We start from the raw sequence: 24,124 nt of genomic DNA, 5'->3' as shown, positions 1-24,124 counted from the left end.
CATAACAAGAAAAACTTCCTAAACTTCCCCTTTAATAATGATCTTCAATGTTCCTTGTAACAGGTAAAGATATTGACAAGTGTGTAAGATGGTGTCCCTTTAATATATTCTACAGCTCATTATTCCACGTTACAGGACTGCACAGCTCCAGTTCAAGACCCTATCCTACTGCACAAAATATAGGTTACCTCACTCTTGTGCTAATAAAATCTTAAGTGTTTATTTCACAGTAAACAGTCTATTGTTCAAACTGTTGAAATGATCCTAGAAAAGGCTAATTAAATTACTGCTTATTCCATCCAAAAGCAAACAAGTCTGCCACCTAAAGGGAGGGATGTTTTGCCAGTTGTCATCACAGGTCTTGCATCTCAAACAATTTAATCTAAGGTCTACTGATCAACTTCTTGAGAATGCATATCTTCCTCCAAACCCACATAATGATCTTTCTACTCACAGATGCTTTAGGATTTCTTGCCTCATTTAGTACTTGCTTGCTCCGGACCTTTTACAAGCTTCTTCCCAATCCATATTATAACCAAGCCAGCAAGCTTACCTCAATTTTTTTCTAAACCTTAGATGAATCCTAAGTAATGCTTCTATTGAAGTCCATGGTACAGTTCACTGTTCTAAAGGAAGACCAAGTAGGAAAGATAATGAGATACCAATAATGCTGATGTCCCGTTTGGAATTCACTAAGCCATCTCCCTAGATCTGGAAGTTGATAGATCACATACAACACATCTGAGTGCTGCTTGAAACAAGTACTGGTCTGCTTAATAACTTTGTCCAGTAGGTGAACTATATATAGTTGGATTAATTTGGGGTCTTTATTTAGTCGGATTGAAGCTATTTAGAGTTGGCTACTCTCTGCTGTTTGTTAACAAAATGAAAGCTGAGTTGTTTTAAAAAATAGCTGTATAAAACATCAGTATTTAAAATTTCTGATTATCTGAAGTCTCCAGTTTGCATTGGTTTTAATGAACTTAACTATAGGAAAGTATTTCAGCAGTTAGAATATAGTGGTAGTTCTATTTTTGACCTTCCTTTGAATTGAGAAACTGATTACACTAAGTCTATCATAGATGGAAGTTTAATTTGCCCATGCATAATTTTAAAGAAAAATCTTGATATGCAAGCACAATCTATCCTATATCAAAACAATAGGGAGTCCCACACTTATGTTGTTGATAGCACAGATGAACTCATTTGGAAAACTAGTCCCAGAGGGACAGTAGTGTAAAACATTTTGTACCTTGTTAAACGTTTTAGGAAAAAAAGAGAAACTGCAGCTACAGCTGAAAGAACAGTTCCAAGTTAGGCAACTTTTTGCATGGTAAAATTATGAAAAGACAGCTCTACTATTTTGAAGCAGTATGTTACAGTTAAGGTCAAGACATATGCAACAACCATTAATGACAGATTTACACATCAATCACTGGATATGTAGCACTGTCAAGATGCCTCAATATATAACTTCTGATATTAGATGCTATGTCATTAGTGTGCCTGTACAATAAAATGTTTCAATTAGGCTGTCAAGCGATTAAAAAAATCACATGATTAATTGCAATAATAGAATACGATTTAAATATTTTGATGTTTTCTATATTTTCAAATACATTGATTTCAAGTGCAGCGCAAAATACAAAGTGTACAGTACTCGCTTTATTTTTGATTACAAGTATCTGCACTGTAGAAAAACAAGAACTAGTATTTTTCAGTTCACATAATGTAAGTACTGTAGTGCAATCTCTTTATCATGAAAGTTGAACTTACAAGTGTAGAATCATGTACAAAGAGAACTGCATTCAAAAATAAAACAATGTAAAATGCAAGTCCACTCAATCCTACTTCTTGTTTAGCTAATCGCTCAAACAAACAGGTTTATTTACATTTGCAGGAGATAATGCTGCCCGCTTCTTGTTTACAATATCACCTGAAAGTGAGAACAGGTCTTCTCATGCCACTGTTGTAGCCGGCATCACAAGATATTTGCCAGATGCGCTAAAGATTCATATGCCCCTCCGTGCTTCAACCACCATTGCAGAGGACATGCGTCCATGCTGATGATGGATTCTGCTCAATAACAATCCAAAACAGTGCGGACTGATGCATGTTCATTTTCATTATCTGAGTCAGATGTCGCCAGCAGAAGGCTGATTTTTTTTTTTTTTTCCTGGTTCGGGTTCTGTAGTTTCCAAATCGGAGTGTTGCTCTTTTAACTTTTGAAATCATGCTCCACACCTCGTCCCTCTGATTTTGAAAGGGACTTCAGATTCTTAAACCTGGGATCGAGTGCTGTAACTATCTTTAGAAATCTCACATTGGTACCTTCTTTGCGTTTTGTCAAATCTGCATTGAAAGTGTTCTTAAAACGAACGTGTGCTGAGTCATCATCCAAGATTGCTATAACATGAAATATATGGCAGAAGGGGGAAAAACAGAGCAAGGGACATACAATTCTCTCCCAAGGAGTTCAGTCACAAGTTTAATTAATGCAGTATTTTTTTAACGAGTGTCATCAGCATGGAAGCATGTCTTCTGGAATGGTGGCTAAAGCATGAAGGAGCATATGCATATTTAGCATATCTGGCATGTACAGAAGTGCCACGAGAACACTGGTTCTCACTTTCTGATGACATTGTAAATAAGAAGCAGGCAGCATTATCTCCTGTAAATGTAAACAAACTTGTTTGTCTTAGTGATTGGCTGAACAAGTAGCAGAGTGGACTCACAGCCTCTAAAGTTTTACATTGTTTTGTTTGAGTGCAGTTATGAACAAAAAAATAAATCTACATTTGTAAGTTGCACTTTCACAATAAAGAGATTGCACTATAGTACTTGTATGAGGTGAATTGAAAAATATTTCTTTCATCATTTTTACAGTGCAAATATTTGTAATAAAAAATAATATACTTTGATCTCAATTACAACACAGAATACTATATGAAAATGTAGAAAAACATCCAAAATCTTTAATAAATTTCAACTGGTATTCTATTGTTTAACAGTGCGATTAAAATGATTAATCGTGATTTTTTAATTCATGACTACTTTGAGAGTTAATCACGTCAGTTAACTGCAATTAATCAACAGACCCAGTTTCAATATATTATACTTGTCAATTTACGAGTCGTTTTTACACAACAATTTCATACTGTTAATAAATGTCACCTAATGAATTTCTACTGTTAAAGAGAAAGCCAAGATGAAGTTCAACTAACACTGTTAGACTGACCACTTTTTATATTTACAAGTTTATTTCAGTTTTTGCTGTACAAAGGCAGAAGTGCAATTCATTCTGTCAATCTCCATCAGTGACTATCTAAACAAGATATAGATACATACACAAAAGCCATGCCTTTAACTTCATTGTTCACACTAGAGTTACATACTGAGTTAGATAGAAACAGCATCCACACAGTGCAAGGCATAGCTTCACTTTTTCATGTTTACTTGTCTTATACTCCTTATGGGTAAGAAAAGTCTTGCAGTACTCCAGTTCTTGATTCTAATATTATATTTAACAATCCTGTTTAGTGACAGTGCAGCTTCAGAATTAAAAGTGCATTTCTTTATTACCTATATTCTTGCAGGATCATGTTTTGGTGTTTTGTTCCAGATGTAGCTTTAAAGAATCTTCATGTTTTGAAGTAATTTCTTGTCCATATTTATTATCATTCAAATTATTTAACAAAAACAGTAAAAACAAGGCCATTTTCCCCAAACACTGCAGATTATGCACAAGTGTAGAAACAAAGCTCCTAAAAACGGCTCCTTGATTTGCCTTCTTTTAGACTGAAGCAATTGAAGATAATCGTGTGAAAGCACTCAACAACTGAATTATTCCCATTTTAAGTTTGAAAAACATTTGAGAGTATTACAAGTTCAGCATATTCATAGTTCCAAGTGGCTCTCTTAGGGAATTCTGCAGCACAGATATTCATGATAATCTGCTCAGGACTTGGCGTTCTAATGGTTCTTCACCCTTCGAGTTGATTTAGGGGATCTCACTCTAGAAAGGAAGTGAAAAAAAGATAACCAAAACATTTATTCTCTTTTAGGGAACATTCATATTTATGAAAGCCAAGGTATGGTAGAATTAAAAAAAAAAAAAAAAAAAAAGTACTGCATCTACATGTGATCTTATTGTGCTATTCACTGATCTAGAAACTTCACACACATGCCCTTTAAAAATTCAGGTGTAAGACTTCCAGGGTACCAAATGACAGTATAAAATGGTTCTACTGCCCCATACTGTTAAGATCACTCCTTTGATACTGAAAAACAAAGAGTGGGGAGGTGTTAGAATAGTGGTATTTAAACCAGTGAAATAAAAAAAAAGATGTGGTCAAGTGACATGAAAGAGCATGTAAATCTTGATAGGCACAAAAACAAGGAAGTGGGGGAAAAACAAACTAGGCAGATACAAGAAGTGTTATTCGTTAAAGCTGCTCCTACATTTGAACAGTTTATAGAGACAAGCAGTAGTTACACAAGAACTGCTAACATGAAGCATGACTGCTTATGTAAGTAAAATAATGAACTAATTCATGCTGTGCTTTACAGCTTAAACTGCTGAGAGAGGTTTCCCAAACTTCACTGAGAAATGTTTGATACAGAAAGAGAAATATTAACGTCATATTCAAAGATTTCAAAATATTTAGTCTCATCACACCAGTTATTGTACTCATTTTGCAAGATGGATAAATGAAGGTAGCAATTACATGATTTGCCCAACACCACATTGAATGAGTAGCAGAGGAGGGAATTAAGCCCAGAAATCCTTGCTGCTAGTCTTTTTGTTCTAATAGGACGTGTTGCTAAGTATTGCCATGGTTGAAATCAGAAGTGTACTTTAGAATCCTCTCTCATTGAAAAAAAATTTGAATGGCTGATTAATAATTTAAGTTATCTTGTAATAGAAATACTCCACAATTCCTCTTTTCCTTGGCACCTAAGAAGAAATCTGAGAGTAATGTACGTAGAAAGGTACAAGACATGAGAATTTTGAGGGAAGTTAGTGATTGTATTGAGCATTGCTGTGGCAAGTAAACAGGAACGGGTCATCCACAGTTTTATACCCACACTAGTTACAGAAATCCTGGGCTCGTTTATTTTTAAAAATATTTTCACTCCCTGTGGAAGACAATTAATTTTCTATAACTACAAACTGTAAGTTACAAATTTATGTCCTCTTTACAACGACTTTTGGAAAGGGTTAACTCATCCCTCTAGTATTAGCTCCACTAAACACAGGAGGTAACTTTATAAGGAAAAACTATTGCATTAGGATTATGTCAACACACAGACTGTCAGAAATGGACTAATCACATCACCATGTTGCTATTCCACAAGTGGCACAAAAACAAAAATCTAAGTGTACAGCGGGGAAGGGTAACTACTGCTTTTCAAGTAGCACTGCTGAAAATAAGTCACTTAACTACTCCCCAGACCATCAAATTACATATCCTGTTTTGTTTCCTTCCAGACAGCAGTAACCTGCATATGACTGGTTATCTGGCATCTCTACTGATGAAGACAGAGGGTACGTTTACACTACGGGATTATTCCGATTTTTCATAAACCGGTTTTATAAAACAGATTGTATAAAGTCGAGTGCATGCGGCCACACTAAGCACATTAATTCAACGGTGTGCATCCATGGTCCGAGGCTAGCGTTGATTTCTGGAGCATTGCACTGTGGGTAGCTATTCCGTAGCTATCCCATAGTTCCCGCAGTCTCCCCGCCCCGTAGAATTCTGGGTTGAGAGCCCAGTGGCTGATGGGGCTAAAATCATTGTCACAGGCGGTTCTGGGTAAATGTCAGTCATTCCTTCCTCTGGGAAAGCAACGGCAGACAATCATTTCGCGCCCTTTTTCCCTGGATTGCCCTGGCAGACGCCATAGCACGGCAACCATGGAGCCCGTTCAGCTTTTTTTTTTTTTTTTAAATTACAGTCACCGTATATGTACTGGATGCCGCTGACAGAGGCGATACTCCAGCGCTACACAGCAGCATTCATTTGCTTTTGCATGATAGCAGAGATGGTTATCAGTTGTTCTGTATTATCTGCTGCCAGTGTAAATTAGCAATAAGATGATGGTTATCTGTCATTCTGTACTGTCTGTTACTATCATGGGTTCCCCTGACTGAGGTTGGCTGGGGGTGCAAAGGCAAAAATGGGAATGACTCCCTGAGTCAATCTCTCCTTTATGGTTTCTAAAAATAGAGTCAGTCCTGCCTAGAATATGGGGCAAGTGTGCTAGAGAACCAGTGTATCAGAGAGCACAGCTGCTCTGTGCTAGATCCTGCAGAAATGATGAGCTGCATGCCATTCATGAAGGTTGCCCCTGCAACAACCTCACCTGTTGCTTCCCTCCTCCCCCAACCTTCCTGGGCTACCATGGCAGTGTCCCCCCCATTTGTGTCATGAAGTTATAAAGAATGCAGGAATAAGAAACAGTGAGTTGTTAGTGAGATAAATTGAGCGGGAGGCAGCCTCCAAGTGCTATGATAGTCCAGGCAGGACACTAAGCTGTGCGGGGGAGAGGAGCCTAGCATGCTGCTGCTATGATAGTCCAGGCAGGACAGAATCTTTTCTTTACACAGGAAAGGGAGAGGGCTGATGGAGCTCAGCCCCCAGTTGCTATGATGAGGGCGGTTACCAGCTGTTCTGTACCATCTACTGGGAATGACTGAGAATCATTCCTATTTTCACCCAGGCACCTCCAGCCAGCCTCACCTGAAACCAGCCAGGAGCACTCACGGGTTGATAACAAGGACAGCTACCAGTCCTACTGCACTATCTGCCACTAGGCAGGGGAGAGGAGTGGATACTGCTCTTCACTGCTGCAGCATCGCATCTACCAGCAGCATTCCGTAGACATAGGGTAATATTGAAAGAAGTCAAGAAACGATTTCTTTCCCTTTCCTTTCCCGTGGGGTGGGGGAGTAAATTGACGAGCTGTTCCCTGAACCACGCCAGACAATGCGTTTGAACCTACAAGCATTGGGAGCTCAGCCAAGAATGCAGATACTTTTCGGAGACTGCTGGGGACTGTGGGATAGCTGGAGTCCTCAGTACCCCCTCCTTCCCTCCCTCCATGAGCGTCCATTTGATTCTTTGGCTTTCCGCTACGCTTGTCACGCAGCACTGTGTAGCCTGGAGATTTTTTTCAAACGGTTTGGCATTTTGTCTTCTGTAACAGAGCTGTGATAGAACAGATATGTCTCCCCATACAGCGATTAGATCCAGTATCTCCTGTACGGTCCATGCTGGAGCTCTTTTTGGATTTGGGACTGGATCGCCACCCGTGCTGATCAGAGCTCCACGGTGGCCAAACAGGAAATGTAATTCAAAAGTTCGCGGGGCTTTTCCTGTTTACCTGGCCACTGCATCCGAGTTCAGATTGCTGTCCAGAGCAGTCACAGTGGTGTACTGTAGGATACCGCCTGGAGGCCAATACCGTCGATTTGCGGCCACACTAATCCTAATCCGATATGGTAATACCAATTTTAGCGCTACTCCTCTCGTTGGGGAGGAGTACAGAAACCGATTTAAAGAGCCCTTTATATCGATATAAAGGGCCTCAGTGTGGACGGGTGCAGCGTTAAATCGGTTTAATGCTGCTAAAATCGGTTTAAACGCGTAGTGTAGACCAGACCAGACATATATGCTCTCACTTGAAGTGAACTATTGAGTTAGTTGTCAAGTTTTCCTGTTTTGCCAACTGTGTAAGATTCTGTAGCAGGGCATTTTACATCTAATCACAGAACAGAGCACCAGATTATATATTATATATTATAGCCTAAGCATTGGGCTAAAAGTTTTAAGGAGGAACTCACCGCCAGCAGTTTTCTGAATGGGACCTACGTTCCCTTGTGAAGCTAGCTCAAAACTTTTTCGGACTTAACTATTCAATTAATGTGTGTCAAGTTTGAAAAAACAGTTTCAAGTCAACAAAAAACAAATAAACTATTCATCCAAAAGATTTTGCCCAGCTCTAGTAACAAGGGTTAAAGTTGGTTCTGAAATATTTTTTGTATGCTGAGAATTTAGCCCACTTTAAAAATTACACAAGTTTCAGGGGGATTAGAAGTGTTTATCCTGCTCAATTTGTCAGAATGATACAATACATATTTCACAGTAGTTTGTCTTATGTTGATAAATGCCTTTCTTCCATTTAAATTTCTCATACCTTCATCAAGAGGTTCTGATGATTTAGTTTCTGATGTCAGAGTATCCATATCTTCAAAAGTTTTGGCACCCGGGTTATCTTGCTCCACTTCACATAAATATACATCAATGGGTCCCTTTGTGCTCTTTATACGTACTTCTATACAATCCTGTAAAACAGATTTAATATATTGAAAATCAGAAGAAATTTATAGATTAAGCCAAACTAATTTTTACTTCAAGTATTTTGCATACATTTTAACACAAACTAACATACAAGAACAGGTCCAGATATAGAAGGGACATTTTAATTTTAAAAGACTTTAATTAAGCCAATTTAAATGTTCCTTAGTTCCTGGTAAATTGATAGGTTTACCTATGAAGCTGCCATATTGAATGACATCGATTAAATAATGTAATTAAGCAACTGAACATTTCTGTGCATTAGAAGAATTTTGTTTTGTTAAGGGTCTATCCAATGTGAAGAACTACTTTAGCTGATCGTGTTCAACAGGCCATATTGACAAATGACTGGATTTTATTACACTGTTAAAAACAGAGGTCGCCAAAGTGATGAGTTTAGGGTAAATGTGACAATTGAATAGCTCAAAACAATCAGTGCTGGCACAAATTATACTTCTAGCACAATCAGTAAGGCAGAACAAATTTAATACATTGCTATATCAACGCCCCCAGTAAATAATATCAGCAATGCAGTGGGCTTTCAAGAACCAAAAGGCAGAGGACACCAAATCACCTCAAGACATCAATCAAAAAAATGAATTAGGCATAAACATTATAGGGAAACAAGTTCCAGAACTATTTTTTCCCAAAAGAGACAAGAGCATTGTAATAGAAAAAAATCAAATATGCATGAAAATTTTACCGTATGTTGTTCTAGCTTTCTAAACAATTTCAATCAGGGCTGTTAGCACCTCTTAGTCAGGTTGCCTGAAACTTTCCATTATAAGCCCATTTTCAGTTGCTTATAAAACTGTGCCTAACCAACCATTTAGGCTGAAAATTTCCATGTTAGGCATCTACCTCAGGAAGAATCATTTTGGAAAATTTCAGCCAAGGCAGTTTACAGCTGTTTCCAAGAATGAAAGTAGGGAAAAAACACACTGCCAGAAACTTTTAATACAGCCAAAGCAATACGTTCTTTGAGAAGCTGTAGCTCCCTGATGCTAAGCAAGTTAGTGAGACCAAGCTTGTCAGAGATCATCTCTAACTGTGTTCTCCTCTTTTTTGATTGCCTGACTTGACACCCTGAGATCTGATTTGCTTAAGTGCAGCATACTCAGAGCTGCAACCCAAGCCAACAGGAGCTGTGCTTTGAACATATAAAGATCTATATAGTGTTAAGTTAAACCAGGTCTAGGAATCTCAAATTGGGTAGTAGTGTATGCTTGTAAACTTAATCTCTGTGCCTCAGGTCTCCATCTGTAAAATGGGGGGGGGGTGTTAATTATGACTCCTCATCTCAAGGTATGTTGTTAAAATAAATTAATTTGTGAGGCATTCAGGCAATTTAGCAATGAGCATCTTAGAAAAGCCCAGAAAAATTAATAATTCTGTTTCCAGAGCAAGGTTTAAGTGAATACCATCTATCCTTTGCACTGATTGAGATAGACACACTGTGGAGAAAAATAGTATGTGATCATACAATTAAAGATCACAATACTTATGCACAAGGGGACCAAATTCTGGCTGTATAAGGAACCATTCTTAACAATGCTTGATTTTGCCATCTTAATCTTTTTTTAACATAGTTTTGTGTACAAGTTATACTTTACATCCTTAATTTTCTCTCCCCTACTCGGGCTTCAAATGCTCCTTTTTTACACCTTTTCACCGTTAAAAACAGATGCATCTTTCATATAGTCTATTCTATTCAGAACTTGGAATAAAGGATTTTCAGATGAAATCAGCAAACACACACATGCCCAAAGTCACAATATTTTTGCAGTTTGTAACAAAAATAAACTAAGTCTTTTTTAGGCCAGAAGGAACCATTATGATCATCTAGTCTGACTTTCTATATAACAGGACAGTAAACGACCAGAGTGAAATGTCCGGCACTTTTCACTAGCAAATATAATAATCCTCTCCTGACAAAATTCTAGAATGATCTCACTTGCCTAGATTTTACAATTTATTTATACTTAGGAGTTTGTACTAAACCCTGCAAAGTACTGTATAAGCTTCTTTATTCAATTCCCCCTCAAACTCAAGTGCCAAATGAGGTAGCTTGGGCATCAGTTACAGATGCTCCTCCATCCCCAGCAAAAGTCAAGTGGTAATCTATGATATAGTATTTTCCTAGTCTAGACAATAAGAGTCACCATCTTAAAAGCGAAAACGCTGTCCCCACACATTTTAGCAAGTACCTTCGTTTTATGAAACGTATCAGATAAGAATGCCAGTATTATATAATACCAATATTAATTTCTGTAAGTGAAAAATCAACTGCTCTTCTTGCAAACTCTAATTCTAAAAATGCAATTGCCTTAGAGTGATGAAAAGCAATACTTACTTCTTTAGGAGCTGGTATTTCTAGTTTTGTTTCTTCTGGAGCTTTGATTGCCATAACAATCTGTTCTTGAAAGGCCTTAATGCTATGAATATCTTGATACGTCACATAAGCTAGTGTACACATAAGTCAAGGATTCCATAAGGAAATCTGTTAACTGTTTTAAGAAGAAGGTATGGCTGTTAACATGTGATATAATTACTTTCTGATCTCTTTCAAGGAATGGACAAGTTTCACTGGTTATTGTCTGAAAATGAATTTATTTAAGCACCAGATTTTTTTCTAGTTAGCCTTCTGCCTAGAGGCAAGCATAGAATGAGAATCTTGGGCGATATTCCCAATTTTCATGTTTGGTGTTTGTATCTCAATTACAAAACTACTTGTCATTTGTCAAAGTTTGCCTATGAGATAGGACTACTAAATGTAAATATTCATAATTACTATAGTGACAGTGTTTCTTTCAGACTGCTCCTTCAACTTTTACCCTCTACAGTTTATTCTATATAGACATATATCTGCAAATGTAAGTTTCTTTTACTTGCCCTGTACTAAAGAATGAGGAAAAAGGCAAAGAATCATAGAATATCAGGGTTTGAAGGGACCTAAGGACCTCATCTAGTCCAACCCCCTGCTCAAAGCAGGACCAATCCTCAGACAGATTTTTTCCCCAGATCCCTAAATGGCCCCCTCAGGGACTGAAATCACAAGCCTGGGTTTAGCAGGCCAATGCTCAAACCACTGAGCTATCCCTCCCACCTCGTACTTACCATTCTAAATTTCCATCACTAACTGCTTGGTGCCAGTAGCCAAAGTAACTGGTGCAGCAGTTAAAAGGATATTTTGTGTTTTCTGTATCATCTGTTAATTCAAACAACTGGTGAGCACAGTCTTTAATTAATTCATCCAGAGCTTCTTCCATTGCTGATAAATCAGAAAGTTCATCTCTAAGCTTTTGTTGCTCTGATGCCTTTCCAGCAATCTGATCGAGATCAGATCCTCTAAAAGAATATGAAAGTTATCAAGAACATTTAAAGCTTATATTTATAAATAAAGTCTATACTGTAATGCAAAATACTTAAACATTTTCTAACTTTTAAAAAAAAGCATAGCTAAAATGTTGAAAGCTTTTTGGTCAAACTATTATTTTTAGTTTCTTGTAGTCAGTTAAAAAAAAATCTTCACAATTGCTTCATTTCCTGATATTAAAAAGTTAAAAGCATACTGTATTAATTATACAGTGCAATTTAAGAGGCCGTACCATCTCATTTATGAAAGTTACTACAAAACACTAATGAAGCTAAAACACATGTTCACAATTAGGTCAAAGTTAGCTCAAACTACATCGCACAAAGCATCCGTATTATTTTTGCAAATGTAAGTTAGAAATTTCAAAGCCAACTCACACCCACTGGATAAGGTTCTTAGATCTTTTCTGAATTAGGTGGATTCCATCCAACACATTGGTGATGTCATATACTCTTCGTTTTCGTACCCCCAGAGTTGTTGCTACTTCATTCAAATCAAGAACACCATCTGGAGCAGTTTTGACAAGATCCATGAATTTTCGGGTCAGGTAAACCAGAGATGCATCAAAACGAGGCTTTGTGACTTTCAGGGTTTCTGTAAAGGTTTGACATTGTATCATTTAATATTAACCCTTGGAGCTCTGTTCAAAGCATTGTCATAATTTTCCAATATACAATGCTTATGAGAAGTGTTACATTAGCACAGGAGGTTGGAGTTTTGTTCTATATCAGTACAAGTCATAAAGAAAGCTGTCCATCCAATATGCCTTAATTACTTTGCAGAAGTTTTATCTAGAAAGTTAAAAAGGTACCTCCACGCCTTTTAAATTCTTGACATTAGACTTCCAACAAGGATATCAACTGTGATATGAACATATGTATAAGTAATTTTACAAACTGGTGGGTTACTAAACAGCCATGATGATATCTTTTGTTTAAAATAGTCCTGTTGCCAATTACGAGCCTGTAATCAAGAGATAAAAAGACTGTCTGAATGGCACCTACCTATGCCATCTGGTCCCTCACTTAAATATAACAAAATTAAAAGTTGCTTATTATGTCTGCATATAGGAGCCATTTAACAAGTTCACAAAGGAAAATGTAAACTAGACCACCCAGTTTTCAAACAGCTGTAATTATATGAATATCAATTACCACAATTTACTTAAATTCAATTACTGGCTAATTTGCGCCTCCATTTCATTTAATCAAAACATCAGGAACAAAATCTTTTTAAGAACTCCATCTGCCTTTTGATCTTTCAAGAAAGATTAATTCAGACATTGACCACAGAAAACTACAGAAAGCATTTAAAAAAAAACCACCTGTCTCTCTCAGGTGATTTTTTTGTTTGTTTGTTTGTTTAGGGGAAGTGGAATTAATTTGGAAATGTTTGGCTTCTGACTGTGAGAAAGGTTGTTTAAACTAAGCTTATGTCTACACTGCAGATGACTGTTAGCACAGCTATATTGGTCAGGGGTCACACTTATGCCAGAAGTCTGTAGTGTAGATGCAGCCATACCAGCAAAATTGCACATTACCAATATGTAGCACAGCTTTGCTTGTATAACTGTGTCCACAATAGGAGTGCTTTGCTGGTATAGTATACTAGTACTTCTATACCAGTGAACCACTCCTAGTGTACACCCAGCTTATGCAAACTATTAAGATGATTTCTGATCCTTGGATTAAGTTTATAGAAATATGGTTTAAAAACAATTCAGTTATTAATCACATAAATATGTTTCCAAGCAGAACTTGTTTTTACCCTTAAAGTTTTGTTTAGACATCAAAAGTGCAGAGCTCGAGGATATTGCACATGCAGCTATCAAAAGTTCTGAAGACTGACACTGAGAAACTGCTAGGTACTCTTATACTTGGCCATTTCTCTGTCTTTAATTCCTTGCAATTTAACTGGAAATGTTTTATTTGAATGTGAAATATTAGAGTACATATTCCATTCAAATACCGCATGTTCTGAACCCCAGGATGCATAACACCTTACAAGACTGAGAACCAGACAACCAAGGAGTCCCAGCAGAATGCTTGCTAGGCTCATCAGAATCATTCTAACAAACTAAATCCCCAATCCTGTAATTGGATCCATGCAGGAAGACTCTCAGTGAGTTCAACAGGAGACTCTATGGGCCCAAGAGTCCTTTGAGAGTATATGGAATCAAGACCTTCCTCAGTCTATCTGTAAAACACTAAAGGCGCTCCATAGGCCTAAGAGGCTCTCTTACTGGTTCTCTCTATAGTTCAGAAGTTTCAAATACTGTACCACTATAGGGTGTACTCCAGTCCAGATTTTACAGCCCAAGAGCATCTGAAATTTGATAAAAACAAACAAACAAACCACTAAAACCTATGGGCTAAATTCCCCACAGCTCACTAACTTCAATTGAGTTGCATGCCATGCAACTCATACCATAATTTGTCCCATATATTCCTTAATTTGTACCATTAAACTACCAATGTCTGTTACTGATTCAGTTAAGACTATGCCTGCTGCAGGTCTGACTTAATAAATCTTAAGATTTTTTAACTGAAATTTTCCAGCATTAATGAGACACATCTGTCTTTAGTTTGCATGACATCTTCATAGTATGTTATTTATACCATTCCTGTAAGGTTGTGTATCTTATATATCAGAACGGCAGAGATCCAGTCACCACATCAAATTAAACTAAACAGCCAAAAAAATTTTAAGTACAGCAGAAGCAGAAAGCCTGCCAAACAATCAGTGGGGTCACTGGATGATCAAGGTGCTAAGGGAGCACTCAAGGAAGATAAGGTCATTGTGGAGAAACTAAATGAATTATTTGCATCAGTCTTCACTGCAGAGGACGTAAGGGAGATTCCCACACCTTTTTAGGTGACAAATCTAAGGAATTGTCCCAGGCTGATGTGTCAGAAGAGGTTCTGAAACAAATTGATAAATTAAATGGTAATAAACCCCCAGGGCCAGATGGTATTCACGCAAGAGTTCTGAAGGAACTCAAATTTGAAACTGCAGAACTATTGAGGTATGTAATCTATCACTTAAATCAGCTTCTGCACCAGATGACTGGAGGATAGCGAATGTGACACCAATTTTTAGAAAAGGATCCTTACAATTATAGGCAACTTCAGTACCAGGCAAATTGGTTGAAACTATAGTAAAGAACAGAATTGTGAGGCACATGGATGAACATGATTTGTTGGGGGAAGAGTCAACATGGCTTTTGTAAAGGGAAATCACATCTCACCCATCTATTAAAATTCTTTGAGGGGAGGTCAACAGGCATGTGGAAAAGAGTGAACCTGTGGCTATAGTGTACTTGGACTTTCACAAAGCCTTTGACAAAGTCTCCCACTAAAGATTCTTAAGGAAATTAAGCAGTCATGGGATAAAAGGGAAGGCCCTCTCATGGATCAGTAACTGGTTAAAAGATAGAAAACAAAGGGTAGGAATAAATGGCCAGTTTTCACAATGAAGACAGGTAGTGGGATGCACCAGGGATCTGTACTGGGATCAGTGCTGTTCAACATATTCATAAATGATCTGGAAAAAGGAGTAAACAGTGGTGGCAAATTTGACAGATGATACAAAATTACTTAAGATAGTTAAGTCCAAAGCAGACTGCAAAGAGTGACAAAGATCTCACAAAACTGGGTGACTGGGCAACAAGATGAAATTCAGTGTTGATAAATGCAAAGAAATGCACATTGGAAAACAAACTCAACTATATATAAAATGATGGGGTCTAAATTAGCTATTACCACTCAAGAAAGATCTTGGGAGTCATTGTGGATAGTCCTCTGAAAACATCCATTCAGTGTGCAGCAGCAGTCAAAAAAAATTACAGAATGTTAGGAACCACCAGGAAAGGGATAGATAGTAAGACAGAAAATATCGTAATGTCACTATATAAAACCATTGTATGTCCACACCTGGAAGTTCTGGTTGCCCCATCTCAAAGATATTAAAGCTGGAAAAGGTACAGAGAAGAGCAACAAAAATTATTAAGGATATGGAACAGCTTCCATACAAGGAGATATTAATAAGACTAGGACTTTTCAGCCTGGAAAAGAAATTACTTAGGAGGACATGATGGAGATCTATAAACTCATGAATAGTGTGGAGAAGGTGAATAAGGAAGTGTTATTTATTCCTTCACATAACACAAGAACCAGGGGTCGTCCAATGAAATTAATAGGGAACAGATTGATACCAGTCAGCTTTGTGTTCTTGGGGAACCAGGGCGCAGCATCCAGCCTGTTTGACTCATGAAAGACACCCGCCTCCCCCGACCAATCTCTGCTTGAACCAAAACTCATCAGAGAAAAGATTTGCAGAGAGCAGTAAAGGGTGTTGGGAGACACACCTAGACCCCTCCTGACAAGGATGACAAGAACAAAGGCAACTCTCCCAGACTCATCTGCATGAAAGATGGGAAAGGTATCTCTATTAGCATACAGAATGGAGAACAGAGAACCACACTGAACTCTGGGACCAGAAAAAAGTAGGGAAGCACTGCATCATGGTGGATCTCTGCTCCAGATGTTAACGAACCCACACCTGCATACACCCAGCTCAGCAGTTATCAGACCAATTCTAGTAATGAATCCTTGATTGATATTCAAAATACTGATGCTGCCTAATTGCATTGTGAGCTCCCTGGAAGAAAACATCATCCATAGTGAAGAGTGATCAGCTCCTATGTCTAGCCTAAAGAAAACCAGAGTCATCAGTTTACCCAGAAACAAATCTAGTGTTCTCCCGTGAACCATTGTTGTTTCTCTACAGAAACCCCTACCTATGTTTAAGTGTTCTGATGCATGGATCAACTCTGCATCAGTTCCACTGGGATTTCATCTTCTCCTGACTGATCGTGCTAGGGGCTCTGCCAGTCTCCAGCACTCAGGACCCTGAGCTACCACCATGACTTGGGAACCCCAACCAGTTCAAGCTTCACGAAGCGGTGAGATCCCTCTCTGTTTTCTTTTCTACCTCAGGTATTAACCTTTAATAATGTAACTGTTATATTGGTTTAGGCTCTCCTTGTGTAGTTATCACTATTATTCAATAAATAACTTTTATGGTTAAGCTGGTTGCTTCTCTCTCTCTCTCTCTCTCTCTCTCTGAACTTAACTCTTCTGTGTTTCTAGCTTCCCCATTTACTCTTCAGCAACACCAAAGATCCCTGTAGCACCCAAAAATGCTGTGGGGTTTGCTTATCAAGTGGGTTACTACCAGTACAATTGTGATGTAAAAGTGGGGATAGGGACATGCTGAACCTGTGACATATGAGGGTAGCAGCTTGGAAGTGCTGCTCGACCCAGTCCGCCGAATACAGGGGCATATAAGGGTGGAAGCCTGGAAGTGCTGTTTGACCCAGCCTGCTAAGGCTTACTCTACTCCAGTGCGGTACTTGTGGAATATAAGGGTGACAGCTTGAAAGGGCTGCTTGGCCCAGTCCAGGGACATATAAGGGATCAGCTTGAAAGTGCTGACTGACCTGGTCTGCTCAGACTTTGCTCAAGCCTTAGGGAACACAGGATAGCTCCATTGGGAGGGAACTTGCAGAAGGGAGAAGTAGAGCTCCATATGAAATCACACGTGACACAAGCAGTACATTGATAGAATTATAGAAACCTCCTCCCCAGAAGAGTAGCCCTAATAAATGAGCATACCTCAAAGTAAAGGGCAAATCTGGTAACAAGATTTAAAACAAACAAAAGGAAATATTACGTTACACATTACAGCTAACCTGTGGAACTCATTGCCAAGGGATGATGTGAAGGCCAAAACTATAACAGGGTTAAAAAAAAGAATTAGATACATTCATAGAGGACAGATCCATCAATGGCTATTAGTCAGGGGTGAGCAAACTTTTTGGCTGAGGACCGCATCTGGGTATGGAAAATGTATGGTGGGTCATGAATGCTCACGAAATTGGGAATAGGGGTGAGGGCTCCTGCTGCAGATGTGGGCTCTTGGGTGGGGCTAGGGCTGAGGAGTTGGAGGTGCAGGAGGGTGCTCGGGCTAGGACCAAGGGGTTTGGAGAGTGGGAGACAGATCCAGGTGGCACACACCTCAAAAGCAGCTCTTGGAAGCAGCAGCATGTCTCTACTCCGGCTCCTACACAGAGGCATGGCCAGGTGGCTCTGTGCACTGCCCCGTCCGCAGGTGCCGCCCCTGCAGCTCCCATTGGCCATGGTTCCCGGCCAATGGGAGCTGTGAGGGCAGTGCTTGGGGCATGGGCAGCATATGGAGCCCCATCTGCCCCATGCATAGGAGCCAGAGGTGGGACATGCCGCTTCTTTTGGGAGCCACAGCACACGCAGAGCAAGGCAAGCCCCAGACTGCTCCTCGGCAGGAGTTTGAGAGATGGATTAAAACGCCTTAAGAAGTGGATGCGGCCTCTGGGCCATAATTTGCCCACCCCTGCTATTAGTTGTGGGTGTCCCTAGCCTCTCACTGCCAAAGGTGGGGAGTGGATTGCAGGAGTTGGGTCACTCCAAGCTTGCCTATTCTGTTCATTCCCTTTGAAGCACTTGGCATTCGCCACTGTCAGGATACTAGACTAGGTGGACCATTGGTCTGACCTAGCATGGGCGTTATGTTCTTAAATTTGCTAGATGATTTATTAATTGGGAGTTTGCATCATTTCATATTAATAACTAGTGAAAACTGCCTCTAAACAGGCTCAAAATTCACTCAATCTTATGTTTATCTGGATAAATTCAGAATACTGTTTTGAAACATGCAAGACTTAAAGCCAAGTATACATTAATGGGATATCTGCTACAAAGAGTAAGCAGTGCATGTAACAAAGTTTTCAAAATAAAGCAGAAAGAGGTGATCTCTACTAGGGCTGGCTAGATGGCGCTGCAGCATCACATTTTCCCATTCTTTGGTTTATCTGGAATTTTGATTATATGATAGGGCAGTTCAGTCCCAATTAGACTGGATAAACAGGGTTCTACTGCAGATCATACTGGTCATCCCTTTCCTCTCAGGCCTTATATGCCTGTAGCCCCATTTCCCTGCTCCATTCCAGCATGTCTTCTGTAAGGCGGGGGTTTCCCAAGGTTATTTGGGGGGGTCATCTCGCATTATTGCCATCCTTATTTCTGCACTGCCTTCAGAGCTGGGTAACTGGAGAATGGCGGCTGTTGGCCAGGCACCCAGCTGTGAAGGCAGCGTCCCGCCAGTAGCAGCACAGAAGTAATGCGGCTGGCAATACTATACCATGCCACCCTTACTTATGTGCTGCTGCCTTCAGAGCTCGACGGCCGAAGAGTGGCGGCTGCTGACAGAGGGTCCAGCTCTGCAGGCTGCAGCACAGAGGTAAAGGTGGCAATACCATACCATGCCATCTTTACTTCTGCACAGCTGCTAGTGGCGCCTCTCCCTTCAGAGCTTGGCTCCCAGCCAGCAGCCATCACTCTCCAGCTGCCCACTCTGAAGGCAGCATCACCACCAGCAGCTGCGCAGAAGTAAAGGTAGCAGTACTCCAACTCTCCTCACAATAACCCCGTGATCCCCGCCACAACTCCTTTTTGGGTCAGGACCCCTACAATTGTATCACCATGACATTTCAGATTTAAATACCTAAAATAATGAAATTCGCAATTTTAAAAGTCCTATGACTGTGAAATTGACCAAAATGGATCAGGAATTTGGTAGGGCCCTACTTATACTCCATCTCCTTATAGTGATCAGAAGTGAAAAACAAAATGGTCAGTGATGGGCTGATTATTATTGCTTGCTCAACTGCCTGACTTTGCTCCATGCCATCCTTCTCTCTGTTTTATACAGATTATAAACAAAAAAGGAGGCAAGTATGTATACAGTGCCTGGCATTCTTTGGGTAAATACATGAAGTAAGTTTGTGAAGAGAGCAGCAGTTTATTCAAACTCCTCCTCTAACCGCATAAACCTTGAGAAAAAAAATCTCTAAATCTGAAGTTCAGGAACTTACTTCTCATTGCCACAAATTGTACCTCATCTTCCATATTAAGGTTGATTTTTGGTGGCTAAAAAACAAAACCACACACAAAAAAAGGTGAGTATAAGACATGAAATATACATATGGCAAACAAGAAGCTTTCCTGAGTAAAGGTTAGCTTTCCTTCTGTAGAATGGAAGCTTTTGTTAAATAAGTTGTCTTAAATCTTCAGACAGCTTCAGTGTTTTTTCTACTGTTCATAGCTTTACATAAGTGTAACCAAGGGAAAATTTAATCACCTGGTTAGATTTCACTCCCAGGATTGAAACTCTGTAGAGTGAAACTGATAACTGGGCTAGTTTTCATTGTGCTCCAGCTCAAACCTTTCCCAACCAATAGCAGACACAGGCACTTGAGCCATGTAGGATTAACATAAAGACTTGTGGAAGGGGTGAGTAGTCTAGACACCCCACAAATCTCAACTCCAAGCACAACTGCAGATATCAGGAGTGATAAAGGACTGGTGATCCACACAGGTAGTTGCTATGAAGCACACAGGTGGGAGAGAGAATGTTCCTGCTTAGCTGAGCTAAAGGTTCACTCCTCACATAGTCATTGCACAGAAAGCATTAATGGATGCCTTGATCATCTCTCCCTTCACTTCTTGATGTCCGATTACATAGATTATATAATTTAGAACACAGGTCAATATAATTACAACACAAATAGTTTGACTTCAACTCAGGCTGGTAGATTATGCTAGTAGCAGATTTTGTATTAACCCTGGATGTTTTCTGAGCAATGGCATTGCAACAGTGATTCTGGAAGGCCTTCCTCTTTTTCCTGCTACTTCTCTTGAAGTAATGCCACAAAACAAGGGCATTTATCAAAGTTTCCCCAGTGAAACACCTAAAATTTCCAGCTACCAACCCATGAAAAATTCAGAAAAGAACGCATCGAGTCAAATTTAGCCCAAGTTTTAGGATTTATAAAAATGAGTTTTTAAAGCTCTACACCAGTTGAAACAGATACAGCTTTTTTATTTCCGAATTAACAGTTTTTGTTTTTAAATCACACTCCCGGGTACCCCACTACATCATCAGCGCAGCAGACCCTTTGAGAGCAAACCCGGGGAGAAAGAAGCGGTTTATCTGCAGCAGCAGCCAAGGCGCCCGGAGAGCGCAGAGCACTCAGCAGCGGGCAGCCGCCCTACCCCTCTACGTCATTTAAGCCGCATTTAAGGGGAACTCAGGGCTTGTCTACATCAGAAAGTTGCAGCGCTGGTGAGGGAGTTACAGCGCTGCAACTTTGAAGGTGTACACATCTGCAGGGCACCACCAGCGCTGCAACTCCCTGTTTGCAGCGCTGGCCGTACTCCCGTTTTGTCTCGGGTGTAGAGGATCCAGCGCTGGTAATCCAGCGCTGGTAATCCAGCGCTGGTAATCCAATGTAGACACTTACCAGCGCTTTTCTTGACCTCCGTGGAAGGAGGAAGCCTCTGGTAATCAAGCTGGTCTCCTTTCCTGGTTTGCTCTCTCGTTCCTGGAACCCCGAGCAAGCAGGTCTCCTTCCCTGCGGTTTGCAGGGTGGTTCGGGGAACGCGAGAGCAAACCGCGGCGAAGCTGGTCTCCTTTCCCGGTTTGCTCTCTCGTTCCCGGAACCCCGAGCAAGCAGGTCTCCTTCCCTGCGGTTTGCTGGGTGGCTCCGGGAACGCGAGAGCAAACCGCGGCGAAGCTGGTCTCCTTTCCCGGTTTGCTCTCTCGTTCCCGGAACCCCGAGCAAGCAGGTCTCCTTCCCTGCGGTTTGCTGGGTGGCTCCGGGAACGCGAGAGCAAACCGCGGCGAAGCTGGTCTCCTTTCCCGGTTTGCTCTCTCGTTCCCGGAACCCCGAGCAAGCAGGTCTCCTTCCCTGCGGTTTGCTGGGTGGCTCCGGGAACGCGAGAGCAAACCGCGGCGAAGCTGGTCTCCTTTCCCGGTTTGCTCTCTCGTTCCCGGAACCCCGAGCAAGCAGGTCTCCTTGCCTGCGGTTTGCTGGGTGGCTCCGGGAACGCGAGAGCAAACCGCGGCGAAGCTGGTCTCCTTTCCCGGTTTGCTCTAGCGTTCCCGGAACCCCCCTTGAAGCCGCCCAACAGCGCTGCAGTGTGGCCCCATCTAACACCACTTGCAGCGCTGGTTGCTGTAAGTGTGGCCACTCTGCAGCGCTGGCCCTATACAGCTGTACTAATACAGCTGTAACAACCAGCGCTGCAAAATTTTAGATGTAGACATGGCCTCAGATTTTTAACGCCAATGCCGCCGCATCCTTCCTTTTCCAGGGGCCCGGGTGTGTGTTTGGGGGGGGGGTGTCATTTACTGCGCGTGGAAAAAGCCGGACATCGCCCCCATCTCAGGTGTGCCCCGCGCTCTCAGCAGGTCGGGGAGCAGGAGAGCGACTGGGCCGGGGCGTCGCGCAGCCACCAGCCACTTCCCGCCCTCACTCACCCGCAGCGTGTCCGGGTACAGCGGCCTCAGGCTCTTCCCCTTGGCGGGGGTGGCCATATTAGCTCGGCCCCTCTCCTCCCCGCCCAGCGCTCGGCGCCAAGCCTCTCGCGGCCCGGGACGCTGCTTACAGGCCGCCGCCCACCTAGAGCTGCGACTCCATGTCTGGGCAAGCGCCGCCTCCCGTCACACCTCTGGGAGGCGCAGGCAGGGCCCGGCTGCGTTGTGATCCGCTCCCCACGCCGGCGGCCGCTGGGCGGGAAAAGCGATTCCTGGCAGCGTGAGGCTCCCCGTGTCACTCAGTCCATGGCGCGGCCGCCTCGTGCAGCAAGCCGCTGCCTCCCGCCGCAGCCCCCATTCTCGCTCCGCGGCCGGCCTCCCTTACCCACAAGCCTCCGCGAACGGGTGACACAGGCTGCACAAACCCCGCCCCTTCCTTGCGGCGCTCGTGAGTGGCGGGCCGGTGAATTCCGAGAGCGAGCGTTTCGTGACGTCAAAACCGTCTTGCGTGCCCTGTGGTGGAGGCGCCCGCCTCAGGCTGGGGGACGTTACCCCTCCCTCTCCCTTCCTGTTCGCGGCCGGTGCGGGACAGGAGGCTGGGCCGACGCGCCAGGGAATCTCAGGCTGTTCTCCTTTCGGAAGGGCGAGAGGAGGCGATGGAGGAAAACACCCGTAACCCAAATCCTGCCGGGGCTAAGCCCTGCTGGCCCCAGCCCGTTGGGGAGCCCTGCAGCCCGACACCCGTGACAGAAGCACCTGAAACCGGAGAGAGGGTCTCGAGGCCCCAGGAGCTGTGCCGTGCCCCACCTGCTCCCATCTCACTAAACCGTTGGGTCCCGCCACGGCTCTAGGCCTGGAGAAAGCCCCTTCGCAGGCGCCGCCATCGCCCCTCTGTGTGGGAGACCAAACAACACCCTTTCTTGCAGGTGCAGCATCGCCTTCCCACAGATACTCCCCTCCTCTTCTCTCCCCTCCCTTCCCCTCATGGTTCAGCAGGGAGAGACCTGTGGGGGGACAGGTGTCAAAAGTCAGCAGGTGGCTTCCAGTATGTGTGGTTAGGAACTCAGCATGCTCAGAATCATGGAATCGTACAAATGTAGGCCTGGAAGGGATCGCGGTAGGTCAGGTAGTTCGGTCCCCTGCACTGCGGCAGAACTAAGTGTTACCTAGAGCACTGGTGCCCAACCTTATTACATAGGAGGGGCACGTAAACGTAAGCACAACCTTGTGTGAGCCAAACAGAGTCAACATATTTTAATAGGATTTAAAGTCACACGTATTGATTTATAGTTTAAGTTCAGCTTGTTTTGTATGCATTTAGGTTGTTTCTATATACAGTATTGGATATTTACACACTTGTGTAAACTAAAATGATGTAAATGTGATGACAAAATGCTAATGAATCGGCTGTTAGTATATTGTGTAGAAGTAGACCGGGAGCCTTAGGAAATGCTCTGGTTGGCTGTTCATGGTTTACAGGCTGTAAGTTGGGCACCCCCATCTAAACCATCCCTGACAGGTATTTGTCTAACTTGTTCTTAAAAACCTCAAATGAGGGAGATTCCACAACCTCCCCAGGTAATTTTTTCCAGTGCTTAACTATCCTTACAGTTAGGAAGTTTTTCCCTAATCTCTACACCAACTCTCCCTGCTGTAATTTAAGCCCATTACTTCTTGACCTGTCCTTAGTGGATAAGATCACCAGCCGATTTAGGACACTTTTTTATGCACTCTAAGATTATGTCCCTCCCAGTCTTCTCTTCTCCAGATTAAACAAACCCATTTTTTTCAGTCTTTCCTTGAGGTCATGTTTTCTAGAACTTAGGGTATGTCTTCACTACCCACCGTATCGGCTGGTAGCAATCGATTGCTCGGGGATCGATATAGTGTCTCATCTAGACGCGATATATCAATCCCCGAACGCGCTTATATCGATACCGTAACTCCACCAACCCGAACGGAGTTGCAGAAT

The 24,124-nt window shown here is 41.8% G+C and overlaps 1 protein-coding gene across 5 annotated transcripts; it reads right to left on the bottom strand.

Moving 5' to 3' along the window:
- Positions 1-3,231: 3,231 nt before the first annotated feature.
- E2F6 (E2F transcription factor 6) lies at positions 3,232-22,525 on the bottom strand. 5 transcript variants are annotated; one of them, XM_030555421.1, is made up of 7 exons: positions 22,345-22,525; positions 19,709-19,763; positions 12,117-12,333; positions 11,553-11,711; positions 10,717-10,831; positions 8,203-8,350; positions 3,232-4,015 (listed from the first exon to the last, which is right to left on the bottom strand). In XM_030555421.1, exons 2-7 carry the CDS (start codon positions 19,740-19,742, stop codon positions 4,011-4,013), a joined length of 678 nt encoding a protein of 225 aa, XP_030411281.1. In that variant the 5' UTR covers positions 19,743-19,763; positions 22,345-22,525; the 3' UTR covers positions 3,232-4,010. The 5 variants fall into 5 exon arrangements, with proteins under 5 accessions (XP_030411281.1, XP_030411277.1, XP_030411278.1 ...); XM_030555417.1 differs by having other exon boundaries at positions 22,156-22,391; XM_030555418.1 differs by having other exon boundaries at positions 12,123-12,333; positions 22,156-22,391.
- Positions 22,526-24,124: the final 1,599 nt, after the last annotated feature.

Source organism: Gopherus evgoodei, chromosome 3 (genome assembly GCF_007399415.2).
Source record: "Gopherus evgoodei ecotype Sinaloan lineage chromosome 3, rGopEvg1_v1.p, whole genome shotgun sequence".
NCBI classification, from domain to species: domain Eukaryota; kingdom Metazoa; phylum Chordata; order Testudines; family Testudinidae; genus Gopherus; species Gopherus evgoodei.
This window is presented reverse-complemented; position numbering and strand designations above follow the sequence as displayed.